The following is a 12,949-nucleotide window of genomic DNA, read 5'->3' as shown; positions in this document are numbered from 1 at the left end:
TAACGAATATTCCATTAAAACTGTTGTGTGCCATGCCATATAACTCCTGTACTGATTTCTTGGTTCAAATGGCTCTGAGCACTATGGGACTTAACATCTTAGGTCATCAGTCCCCTAGAACTTAGAACTAATTAAACCTAACTAACCTAAGGTCATCACACACATCCATGCCCGAGACAGGATTCGAACCTGCGACCATAGCAGTCCCGCGGTTCCGGACTGAAGCGCCTAGAACCGCACGGCCACCGCGGCCGGCAACTGATTTCTGGTATGTATTTCCGTATACTAGCATTTGGACAGAAACAGGCTTGAACAGTCAGTCTCCTTATTTATAAATCAGAGCTTTACACAGTTCTTTTTAGAGGAGCCGGCCGGGATGGCCGAGTGGTTCTAGGCGCTACAGTCTGGAACCGCGCGACCACTACAGTCGCAGGTTCGAATCCTGCCTCGGGCATGGATGTATGTGATGCCCTTAGATTAGTAAGGTTTAAGTAGTTCTGAGTTCTAGGGGACTGATGACCTCAGATGTTAAGTCCCATAGTGCTCAGACCCATTTGAACCATTTTTTAGAGGAGAAAGATGTAAACGTTTCTCTCAAATGTTGTGTACTCGCACATATCCTTACTTATGAAAGCAGCTTCACTTGTGAGGACGTTTTTTAATAACTAAAGACCAACCTTTCAAAGGTACCAGTCTTCCATTGTATGTTCTGTATTCAGGATGAACTAATCTAATCTCCCTCTCACCACACCTGGAACTGTATAGCAATGCTGATTCAGGAGATGAATGATGGAGTATGTTCATCCTGGACGGGTTATAAGTATCGTAGAAGAGAAACAGTTCGACCCACTGATATACCACCGCAACACCCTCATATATCCACTACATTAAGAGCGATCTGCTTTCATAACTTCCTTCATACACTGAAGAGCAAAGAAACTGACTAATATCTCAAGTAGTATAGAGGGAACTGACACCGTGAATCCTGCGGGGCTGTCTGTAAATCGGTAAGAGTCGAGGGGGTGGAGATGTCTTCTGAACAGTACATTGCACGGCCTCGTAAATATGCTCAATAATGTTCATGTGTGGGGAGACTGGTGGCCAGCGGTAGAAGAATGTTCCTGGAGCCACTCTGTAGCAACTCTGGACGTGTGGGGTGTTGAATTGTCCTCCTGGGACTGCCCGTCGGAATGTACAATGGACATGAATGGATGCAGGTGATCATAGAGGATGTTTACGTACGTGTCACCTGTCAGAGTCGTATCTAAACCTATCAGGAAAACCATATCACTCCAACTGCACATGCCCCACACCATTACAGAGCCACCACCAGCTTGACCATGCAGGGCCCATGGATTTGCAAGGTTGTCCCTGTATACGTCCATCCATTGCACACAATTTGGAACGAGGCTCGTCCGACCAGGCGACATGTTTCCAGTCATCAGCAGTCCAGTGTCGGCGTTGATGCGCCCAGGCGAGGCATAAAGTTTTGTGTCGTGCAGTCATTGAGGGTACACAAATGGGACCCTGGCTCTGAAAGCCAATATCGATGATGTTTCGTCGAATGGCGTGCTGGCACTTGTTGATGGCCCAGCACTGCAATCTGCAGCAGTTTGCAGAAGGGTTGCAGTTCCGCCACGTTGAACGATTCTCTTCAGTTATCGTCAGTCCCAGAAATGGAAGTCTGACGGAGCCATATCAGGTGAATCAGGTGGGTGTGACAACAATTCATACCTTAATTAGTGTAATTTTGCCATGGCAAAGGCATGCGTTTTCTATCCAGTGTCAGGAGTCCCAGCACCCATCTTGCAGATAATTGTTTCATTTCTAATTCTTCTGTTGAAATTCCGGGTGATCAAAAAGTCAGTATAAATTTGAAAACTGAATAAATCACGGAATAATATAGATAGAGAGGTACAAATTGACACACATGCTTGGAATGGCATGGGGTTTTATTAGAACTAAAAAAATACTAAAGTTCAAAAATGTCCGACAGATGGCGCCTCATCTGATCAGAATAGCAATAATTAGCTGGAATGGCATGGGGTTTTATTAGAACTAAAAAAATACTAAAGTTCAAAAATGTCCGACAGATGGCGCTTCATCTGATCAGAATAGCGATAATTAGCATAACAAAGTAAGACAAAGCAAAGATGATGTTCTTTACAGGAAATGCTTAATATGTCCAACATCATTCCTCAGCAATAGCTGTAGTCGAGGAATAATGTTGTGAACAGCACTGTAAAGCATGTCCGGCGTTATGGTGAGGCATTGGCGTCGGATGTTGTCTTTCAGCATCCCTAGAGATGTCGGTCGATCACGATACGCTTGTGACCCCAAAACCAATAATCGCACGGACTGAGATCTGGGAACCTGGGAGACCAAGCATGCGAAAGTGGCGGCTGAGCTCACGATCATCACACTAAACGACGCCCGCAAGACATCCTTCGCGCTCTAACAACCCTACCACAACAACGGTCAAAAATTATGATTTTAGTGTTGCTCACGCTGCTAAATATTGCATTTACAGACAACAACAAAGTTATATTATGTGGCAGGTGTCATTAGAGCACAGTTAATAAATTCATTTCCTGAAATAATGGATAAACTAGGCACTCATCTTTTCGTGTTTCCCATACTGGTCTCGTTGTGAACTCATGGCTCAATCGTCGAAAATATAGATAATGATGATTCCAAGCTCGGATGCAAAGAGGCCTAGGTGATATTATGCGATATTCAAAAGTTTTATAGATGTGTTTCACAAACTATTCTTGAAGGTTAAACTTTTGCAAGTTAAGACAATGGTGATGTAAAAAAGTAATCAGGACTCCGAATTTAAGTTACACTTCTTTTTTATTACTTTTGTTGCAACATCACTTCACAATATAAGATATTTGAAAATATCTTCCTCACTGTTAAAGTTCACATTTCATAAACTGACTACAATTTGCGTCTTTTCAACGTGACGACCAAGACTTGACTCTCTAATAACTGCTTACGTGCCCAAAAATCAGAGTTACAAGTACGTCAAAGATCATAGTGACAAAGAAAGAATACACATAAGAATAATATCATTGCAATATAAACATATCGATGAATCAAAGTACCTCTACATTAATGAAATCAAATCTGAATGTTGCCACAGAAATATGTTAACTATTTTACAGAAACACAGTAGAATATTGCTGGTATCGAGAGGTTGAAGTGAGGTGCCGTATTGGTTACGTAATTCAAGTACCATTACAATGCGTCGAGCAGTATGGGGTGGTTGTAATAAAACCCCATGTCATTCCAAGCTTGTGTGTCAATTTTTATCTATCTACATTATTCCGTGGTTTATGAAGTTTTCAAATTTATACTGACTTTTTGATCACCCGGTATGATATCCCCTTTCATATGACATGTGGCAAGTGTGAGCAATGACCATGTTGCAGTGATTTCTGGAGTAGTGACACATAGTGGCCGACCACTGCGCGGATCATCTTCTAAGCTCTCCCGACCAAATTTAAATCCATTTGTCCACTTGGCAACAGTTGAATATGAAGAAGCAGAGTCCCCCAGTGTATTCTGGATATCGGCATGAATATCCTTTGATTTCATACCTTTCTTTACGAAGAATTTAACCACTGCTGGAGTCTAGATTTTTTTCCACCTTCGCAAGTCACTACGCGGGAACATCAACAGAGCAATGTCACCGCCACAGCTCTCTTCCAAGAGCACTGACGTGGCACGTGTTTACAGGTAGCACTCCAACGAATATCACGTGAACAACTCGTTGCGTTAGTGCTGACCTCTCGTGGTGATTCCGAGAACTTTTCAGACCACCCTCGTACAGTGATGCATTCATCGATATGATGGTCAACTGTGGTCCTGAAAAGGACCAAGATGATGTTTCTAGTGTGAAAGGATCAGCTGCCAGAGAAACCTGACACCCAGTATCCACCATGGATAGCAGAACAGTAGCTGCAAACAAGGAGAGACTGAAAGTGGAACAGGGCAGTACCCATCCACTGCACGGACATAATCCACCACAGCAACGGCTGAGATCGCGAAAGAGCTTCCTGAGGATATCCGAGAAGCTCACCATTTCACCAGAGAAGGCAAGGCTGGAGTTATGGAAGAAGTCGACGCCTCACCTGCAGACGCCAGAAGCTGAAGAACTACCAGCTGGACACAACGAGAGCTGGCTGGTGTGGAAATCTTTAAACAGATTACGATCAGGAGTTGGACGATCCAGAGACAGCCTGAAGAGATGGGGCTTCATAACAGAAGATACGTCCTGTGATTGTGGACAAGGACAAACCACAAGCCACATGCTCCAGTGCCTTTTGTGCCCTAAATCCTGCACGAAGATTGATCTCCTGCAAGCCACTCCAAGTGCCTTGGAGGTTGCAAAGTACTGGGCACATGTAATATAAATACAATTTGTGTATACATATGTACATATTTATTGATGTGTATGGCTACTGTAAATTTTACGATTCTGATTCGAGAATAAAGTGATGCATTATTAGGAGAGGCTGAAAGTGGTCTACACTCGACAGCCACACAACTCACACACACTGAGGAAGTGGAATATTGAGCGGAGGAGCCGGCCGCGGTAGCCGAGCGCTTCTAGGCTCTCCTTCTGAAATTAGGAAGATGATGAACTCTCTCAAGAATAAAAGTAATGAAAAAGTAACGTATTGTAGAGTAGCTTCACACCTTTGTAAAAATAATATAGATGGGATATGGAATTTATGGCATTTCCAGCAGGATAATAAAAGCTTGTTCTCAAGAAATAAGTGGGATTCTTAGCCACATATGTAATAGCTCTCTGAAGCAGGGTATTTTCCCAGAGAGGCTGAAGTGTGCCATTGTTAAACCAGAGCATAAAAAACGGGATACGTCTGATGTCAACAACTACCGCCCAATCTCTCTTCTGACTGCCTTATCCGAAATTCTTGAAAAAGTAATGTATTGTAGAGTAGCTTCACACCTTTGTAAAAATAAGGTTTTAACGAAATGTCAGTTTGGTTTCGAGAAGGGTTTTTCAACGGAAAATGCTATATATACTTTCACTAATGAAATATTAAATGCTCTGAGTAACCGGAAGTCACCCGTTGGGATTTTTTGTGATCTATCAAAGGCTTTTGATTGTCTACATCATGGAATACTTCCAGATAAGCTCAAGTACTGTGGTATGAATGGGACACTGCTCAAATGGTTTAAATCATACCTAACTGGAAGAATGCAGAAAGTTGAAATAAACAGTTCACATAATATGCAAAAAACTGGAGATTTTTCAAACTGGGGAACAATCAAGAATGGGGTGGTGCCACAAGGATTGGTCTTGGGTCCTCTGCTGTTCTTAATATATATTAATGACTTGCCATTCTATATTCACGAAGATGCAAAGTTGGTACTTTTTGCCGATGATACAAGTATAGCTATCACACCCAACAGACAAGAATTAACTCGTGAAATTGTAAACGATGTTTATCAGAAAATCATTAAGTGGTTCTCTGCAAATGGGCTGTCATTAAACTTTGACAAAACACAGTATATACAGTTGCACACAGTGAATGGAATGAGACCATTCGATCAATAAATCAGTAGCTAAGGTAGAATATTCAAAATTTCTAGGTGTTTGCATTGATGAGGGGTTGAACTGGAAAAAACACACTGAGGATCTGCTGAAAAGTTTGAGTTCAGCTACTTATGCTATTAGGGTCATTGCAAATTTTGGAGATATACATCTGAGTAAAGTACACTCCTGGAAATTGAAATAAGAACACCATGAATTCATTGTCCCAGGAAGGGGAAACTTTGTTGACACATTCCTGGGCTCAGATACATCACATGATCACACTGACAGAACCACAGGCACATAGACACAGGCAACAGAGCATGCACAATGTCGGCACTAGTACAGTGTATATCCACCTTTCGCAGCAATGCAGGCTGCTATTCTCCCATGGAGACGATCGTAGAGATGCTGGATGTAGTCCTGTGGAACGACTTGCCATGCCATTTCCACCTCGCACCTCAGTTGGACCAGCGTTCGTGCTGGACGTGCAGACCGCGTGAGACGACGCTTCATCCAGTCCCAAACATGCTCAATGGGAGACAGATCCGGAGATCTTGCTGGCCAGGGTAGTGGACTTACACCTTCTAGAGCACGTTGGGTGGCAGGGGATACATGCGCACGTGCATTGTCCTGTTGGAACAGCAAGTTCCCTTGCCGGTCTAGGAATGGTAGAACGATGGGTTCGATGACGGTTTGGATGTACCGTGCACTATTCAGTGTCCCCTCGACGATCACCAGTGGTGTACGGCCAGTGTAGGAGATCGCTCCCCACACCATGATGCCGGGTGTTGGCCCTGTGTGCCTCGGTCGTATGCAGTCCTGATTGTGGCGCTCACCTGCACGGCGCCAAACACGCATACGACCATCATTGGCACCAAGGCAGAAGCGACTCTCATCGCTGAAGACGACACGTCTCCATTCGTCCCTCCATTCACGCCTGTCGCGAGACCACTGGAGACGGGCTGCACGATGTTGGGGCGTGAGCGGAAGACGGCCTAACGGTGTGCGGGACCGTAGCCCAGCTTCATGGAGACGGTTGCGAATGGTCCTCGCCGATACCTGAGGAGCAACAGTGTCCCTAATTTGCTGGGAAGTGGCGGTGCGGTCCCCTACGGCACTGCGTGGGATCCTACGGTCTTGGCGTGCATCCGTGCGTCGCTGCGGTCCGGTCCCAGGTCGACGGGCACGTGCACCTTCCGCCGACCACTGGCGACAACATCGATGTACTGTGGAGACTTCACGCCCCACGTGTTGAGCAATTCGGCGGTACGTCCACCCGGCCTCCCGCATGCCCACTATACGCCCTCGCTCAAAGTCCGTCAACTGCACATACGGTTCACGTCCACGCTGTCGCGGCATGCTACCAGTGTTGAAGACTGCGATTGAGCTCCGTATGACACGGCAAACTGGCTGACACTGACGGCGGCGGTGCACAAATGCTGCGCAGCTAGCGCCATTCGACGGCCAACACCGCGGTTCCTGGTGTGTCCGCTGTGCCGTGCGTGTGATCATTGCTTGTACAGCCCTCTCGCAGTGTCTCGAGCAAGTATGGTGGGTCTGACACACCGGTGTCAATGTGTTCTTTTTTCCATTTCCAGGAGTGTAGCTTACCAAGCCCATTTTCATTCTCTGCTTTCATATGGCATCATATTCTGGATTAACTCATCGTTGAGTAAAAGAGTATTCATTGCACAAAAGTGTGTAATCAGAATAATTGCTGGAGCTTATCCAAGATCATCCTGCAGACACTTATTTAAAGAGCCAGGGATCTTCACTGTAGCCTCACAATATATGTATTCACTTATGAAATTTGTTATTAGCAATCCGAACGAATTCAAAAGTACATGGCTACATCACTAGGAGAAAGGATGATCTTCACTACTCAAGGTTAAATCTAACTTTGGCTCAGAAGGGGGTAAATTATGCTGCCACAAAAGTCTTTAGTCACTTACCTAATAGCATCAAAAGTCTGACAGATAGCCATATAGCACTTCAAAGGAAATTAAAAGAATTTCTGAATGGTAACTCCTTCTACTCATTAGATGAATTTTTGGATATAGTAAGTGGGCAATTTCCCCAACACCCACAAAAAAAATTTAAAAATATTGAGTGTCATGTAATATTTTGTGTATTGTAATATCTGGCATAGACACCTTTTGTTAACCTAACACGTTCCACATCATTACGAAGTGTCGTATTCATGACGTATGGAACGAGTACTAATCTAATGTAGGCACTTCAGTCCAGAACCGTGCTGCTGCTACGGTACAGTTTCGAATCCTGCCTCGTGCATGGATGTGTGTGCTGTCCTTAGGTTAGTTAGGTTTAAGTAGTTCTAAGTTCTAGGGGACTGATGACCTCAGATGGAAAGCGTTTGACTCAGTGCTCCACTGCAGACTCCTAACTAAGGTACGAGCATATGGGATTGGTTCCCAAATATGTGTGTGGCTTGAAGACTTCTTAAGTAATAGAACCCAGTACGTTGTCCTCGATGGTGAGTGTTCATCAGAGGTGAGGGTATCATCTGGAGTGCCCCAGGGAAGTGTGGTAGGTCCGCTGTTGTTTTCTGTCTACATAAATGATCTTTTGGATAGGGTGGATAGCAATGTGCGGCTGTTTTCTGATAATGCTGTGGTGTACGGGAAGGTGTCGTCATTGAGTGACTGTAGGAGGATACGAGATGACTTGGACAGGATTTGTGATTGGTGTAAAGAATGGCAGCTAACTCTAAATATAGATGAATGTAAATTAATGCAGATGAATAGGAAAAAGAATCCTGTAATGATTGAATACTCCATTAGTAGTGTAACGCTCGACACAATCACATCGATTAAATATTTGAGCATAACATTGCAGAGCGATATGAAGTAGGACAAGCGTGTCGTCTTCGGTTCATTGGTAGAATTTTGAGAAGATGTGGTTCATCTGTAAAGGAGACCGCTTATAAAATACTGATACGACCTATTCTTGAGCACTGATCGAGCGTTTGGGATCCTTATCAGGTCGGATTGAGGTAGGACATAGAAGCAATTCAGAGGCGGGCTGCTTGATTTGTTACTGGTAGGTTTGATCATCACGCGAGTGTTACGGAAATGCTCGGGTGGGAGTCTCTGGAGGAAATTTAGAGGACCACCATTTGAGGCTGACTGCAGTACAGTTTTACTGCTGTCAACCTATATTTCGCGGAAAGACCACAAAGATAAGAGAGATTAGGGCTCGTACACAGGCATATAGGCAGTCATTTTTCCCTCGTTCTGTTTGGGAGTGGAACAGGGAGAGAAGATGCTACGAGGGTTGTTTTTTAAGTAAGGGCCGTTCGCGCGTATAGTCCCGTAGTTCGCGCGGACGCCGCAACAAGCGACCGCGCCACTTGCCGGCATCCTTCCCGTTCACACTGATGCAAGTTGCAGCTCTGTAGCTGACGTGTACGCACCGCTGTGCTACTTTACAATGTTTACGATTATTGAATCGCCAGCCGCGTGTGAGATACGGTCAGTGATACGTTTTTTGACCGCGAGAAACGTATCGCCTGCAGAAATTCGTCGTCAGTTAACAGAAGTTTACGGCTCGAATGCAATGAGTGAAGGTAAAGTGCGTCAATGGGTTAGAGAGTTCAAAAATGGCCGTCAAAACGTCCGTGACGAAGAACGCTCAGGCCGGCCCTCTGTGATCACTGACGATTTGGTGGCTGCAGTCTAAACAACGATTCGTGAGGACAGAAGATTCACAATTTCCACTCTTTCTTTGGAATTTCCACAAGTTTCTAGATCGGTTTTGTACAAAATTGTGTCTGAAAACCTAAAATATAAGAAACTGTGTTCTCGGTGGGTACCCAGACTCCTCACAGACGATCACAAAGGGAAGGGATTTGCCACTTCATTGGACTTTTTGATTCGTTACGAGGAAGAAGGGGATGACATGTCGAGTCAAATTGTCACTGGAGATGAAACATGGGTATCCCGTATCACTCCCGAAAGCGAGCGACAATCGATGGAATGGCGACACACAACCTCACCTGTCAAGGTCAAAGCCAAACAGACGCTGTCAAAGCGTAAGATTATGGCAACTGTGTTCTGGGACCAGCGCGGTGTTTTGCTAGTGGACTTTATGCCACGAGGAACGACAATCGACTCAGATGCCTACTGTGCAACTCTAAAGAAGCTCCACCAAGCAATTCAAAACAAAAGGCGCGGCATGCTGACAAAAGGAGTTTTGCTCCTGCACGATAACGCTAGGCCTCACACCTCTCAAAAGACTCGGGATTTGATTGATTCTTTTGGCTGGGAAGTTTTGGACGATGCACCGTACAGCCCCGACCTCGCTCCTAGCGATTTTCACCTTTTCCGGTACCTGAAACACCATCTTGGCGGGCAGCGCTTCAACGACGACGATGAAGTGAAAGCGGCCGTGAACTCTTGGCTGCCGGAGCGGGCGGCCGAATTCTTTGAAGAGGGAATTAAAAACTTAGTTGTACTGTATGACAAGTGCTTAAATAAACAAGGCAACTATGTAGAAAAATAGGTAAAAGCGTGTAGAATCAGAAAACAAAAAATTTTTTACAAAAGTATTTGTATCTTTTTTTAAAAATAAAAAACGGCCCGGTCCCAGAACACAGTTGCCATAATCTTGCGCTTTGACAGCGTCTGTTTGGCTTTGACCTTGACGGGTGAGGTTGTGTGTCGCCATTCCATCGATTGTCGCTCGCTTTCGGGAGTGATACGGGATACCCACGTTTCATCTCCAGTGACAATTTGACTCGACATGCGGCGCAGTGGTTAGACACTGGACTCGCATTCGGGAGGACGGCGGTTCAATCCCGCGTCCGGCCATCCTGATTTAGGTTTTCCGTGATTTCACTAAATCACTCCAGGCAAATGCCGGGATGGTTCCTCTGAAAGGGCACGGCCGACTTCCTTCCCCATCCTTCCATAATCCGATGAGACCGATGACCACGCTGTCTGGTCTCCTTCCCCAAACCAACCAACCAACCAACCAACTCGACATGTCATCTCCTTCTTCCTCGTAACGAATCAAAAAGTCCAATGAAGTGGCAAATCCCTTCCCTTTGTGGTCGTCTGTGAGGAGTCTGGGTACCCACCGAGAACACAGTTTCTTAAAGTTTAGGTTTTCAGACACAATTTTGTACAAAACCGATCTCGAAACTTGTGGAAATTCCAAAGAAAGAGTGGAAATTGTGAATCTTCTGTCCTCACGAATCTTTGTTTCGACTGCAGCCACCAACCTCGTAGTTGTGGTACGAGGTACCCTCCGCCACGCACCATAGCTGATTGCGGAATATGTATGTAGATGTAGATGTTAAGTCCCATAGTGGTCAGAGCCATTTGAACCATTGAGCGGAGGAAGAAAGCTCCCTCCAGCTAGGGATCTGCTGGCCCCATTAGCCTGTGGCAGCTGATAGCACTGTACCTCTGACTGTCTCCAAGTTTTGAGCCGCTGCCGGGTGTGTGTGTGTGTGTGTGCAGGAGTACCTGCTGGGCGACCGCAGCTTGGGGGCGGGGCCCGTCGCCTTCTCGCTCATGGCCAGCTTCATGTCGGCCATCACGCTGCTCGGCGTCAGCTCCGAGAACTTCGTGTACGGCGCGCAGTTCATCGCCATCAACCTGGGCTACGGGCTGGTCACCCCTGTGGCTGCCTACCTCTTCCTGCCCGTCTTCTTCCGCCTCCAGGCTGCCAGCGCCTACCAGGTATTATATCTCTTAAAAAAAAAATAATGTAACTACAGTGGAATGTCAGGTCTTAAATGGCTACACAGGATAATTGAAATGGCCTGGGAGTCAGGACAGGTTCCACCAGATTGGACAAAAGCAGTAATCACACCAATCTTTAAACATGGAAACAGAAAAGATTGTAACAACTACAGAGGTATCTCTTTAATCAGCGTTGTGGGTAAAATCTTTGCAGGTATTGTTGAAAGGAAAGTGCGAGTATTAGTTGAGGACCAATTGGATGAGAATCAGTGTGGGTTTAGGCCTCTCAGAGGTTGTCAGGGCCAGATCTTTAGCTTACGGCAAATAATGGAAAAGTGTTATGAGTGGAACAGGGAATTGTATCTATGCTTTATAGATCTAGAAAAGGCATATGACCGGGTTCCTAGGAGGAAGTTATTGTCTGTTCTACAAGATTATGGAATAGGAGGCAAACTTTTGCAAGCAATTAAAGGTCTTTACATGGATAGTAAGGCAGCAGTTAGAGTTGACGGTAAATTGAGTTCATGGTTCAGAGTAGTTTCAGGGGTAAGACAAGGCTGCAACCTGTCTCCACTGTTGTTCATATTATTTATGGATCATATGTTGAAAACAATAGACTGGCTGGGTGAGATTAAGATATGTGAACACAAAATAAGCAGTCTTGCATATGTGGATGACTTAGTTGTGATGGCAGACTCGATTGAAAGTTTGCAAAGTAGTATTTCAGAGCTAGATCAGAAATGTAAGGACTATGGTATGAAGATTAGCATCTCCAAAACGAAAGTAATGTCAGTGGGAAAGAAATATAAACGGATTGAGTGCCAAATAGGAGGAACAAAGTTAGAACAGGTGGACGGTTTCAAGTACTTAGGATGCATATTCTCACAGGATGGCAACATAGTGAAAGAACTGGAAGCGAGGTGTAGCAAAGCTAATGCAGTGAGCGCTCAGCTACGATCTACTCTCTTCTGCAAGAAGGAAGTCAGTACCGAGACTAAGTTATCTGTGCACCGTTCAATCTTTCGACCAACTTTGTTGTATGGGAGCGAAAGCTGGGTGGATTCAGGTTACCTTATCAACAAGGTTGAGGTTACGGATATGAAAGTAGCTAGGATGATTGCAGGTACTAGTAGATGGGAACAATGGCAGGAGGGTGTCCACAATGAGGAAATCAAAGAAAAACTGGGAATGAACTCTATAGATGTAGCAGTCAGGGCGAACAGGCTTAGATGGTGGGGTCATGTTACACGCATGGGAGAAGCAAGGTTACCCAAGAGACTCATGGATTCAGCAGTAGAGGGTAGGAGGAGTCGGGGCAGACCGAGGAGAAGGTACCTGGATTCGGTTAAGAATGATTTTGAAGTAATAGGTTTAACATCAGAAGAGGCACCAATGTTAGCACTGAATAGGGGATCATGGAGGAACTGTATAAGGGGGGCTATGCTCCAGACTGAACGCTGAGAGGCATAATCAGTCTTAAATGATGATGATGATGATGATGATTTATTTTGAGGAAACACTCTCCTGGTAAATTTGTTTGTCCTTTGATTTATCGTGATCTGTTACTGATTTTCAGTGGAGTTAGTTTTTACTTTTAGCTTTCAAAAAAATACAAAAGAGATATAATAAGCAAAATAATGAATTTCGTAGGTTGCCAATTACGTATTAAATC

At 44.9% G+C, this 12,949-nt stretch overlaps 1 protein-coding gene across 1 annotated transcript in view; it reads left to right on the top strand.

Annotated features, from left to right (window-relative positions):
* LOC124554209 (putative sodium-dependent multivitamin transporter) overlaps positions 1–12,949 on the top strand; it is a 390,772-nt gene that overhangs the window by 300,479 nt on the left and 77,344 nt on the right. Inside the window, exon 3 of the mRNA XM_047128278.1 lies at positions 11,053–11,274. Coding sequence (XP_046984234.1) covers positions 11,053–11,274 — 222 coding nt within the window. The remainder of the gene's footprint in view (positions 1–11,052; positions 11,275–12,949) is intronic.

The sequence above is a fragment of the Schistocerca americana genome, chromosome 11 (genome assembly GCF_021461395.2).
Source record: "Schistocerca americana isolate TAMUIC-IGC-003095 chromosome 11, iqSchAmer2.1, whole genome shotgun sequence".
Lineage (NCBI taxonomy): Eukaryota > Metazoa > Arthropoda > Insecta > Orthoptera > Acrididae > Schistocerca > Schistocerca americana.
Note: the sequence above shows the minus strand (reverse complement) of the source record. Positions and strands in the feature narration are given on the sequence as shown.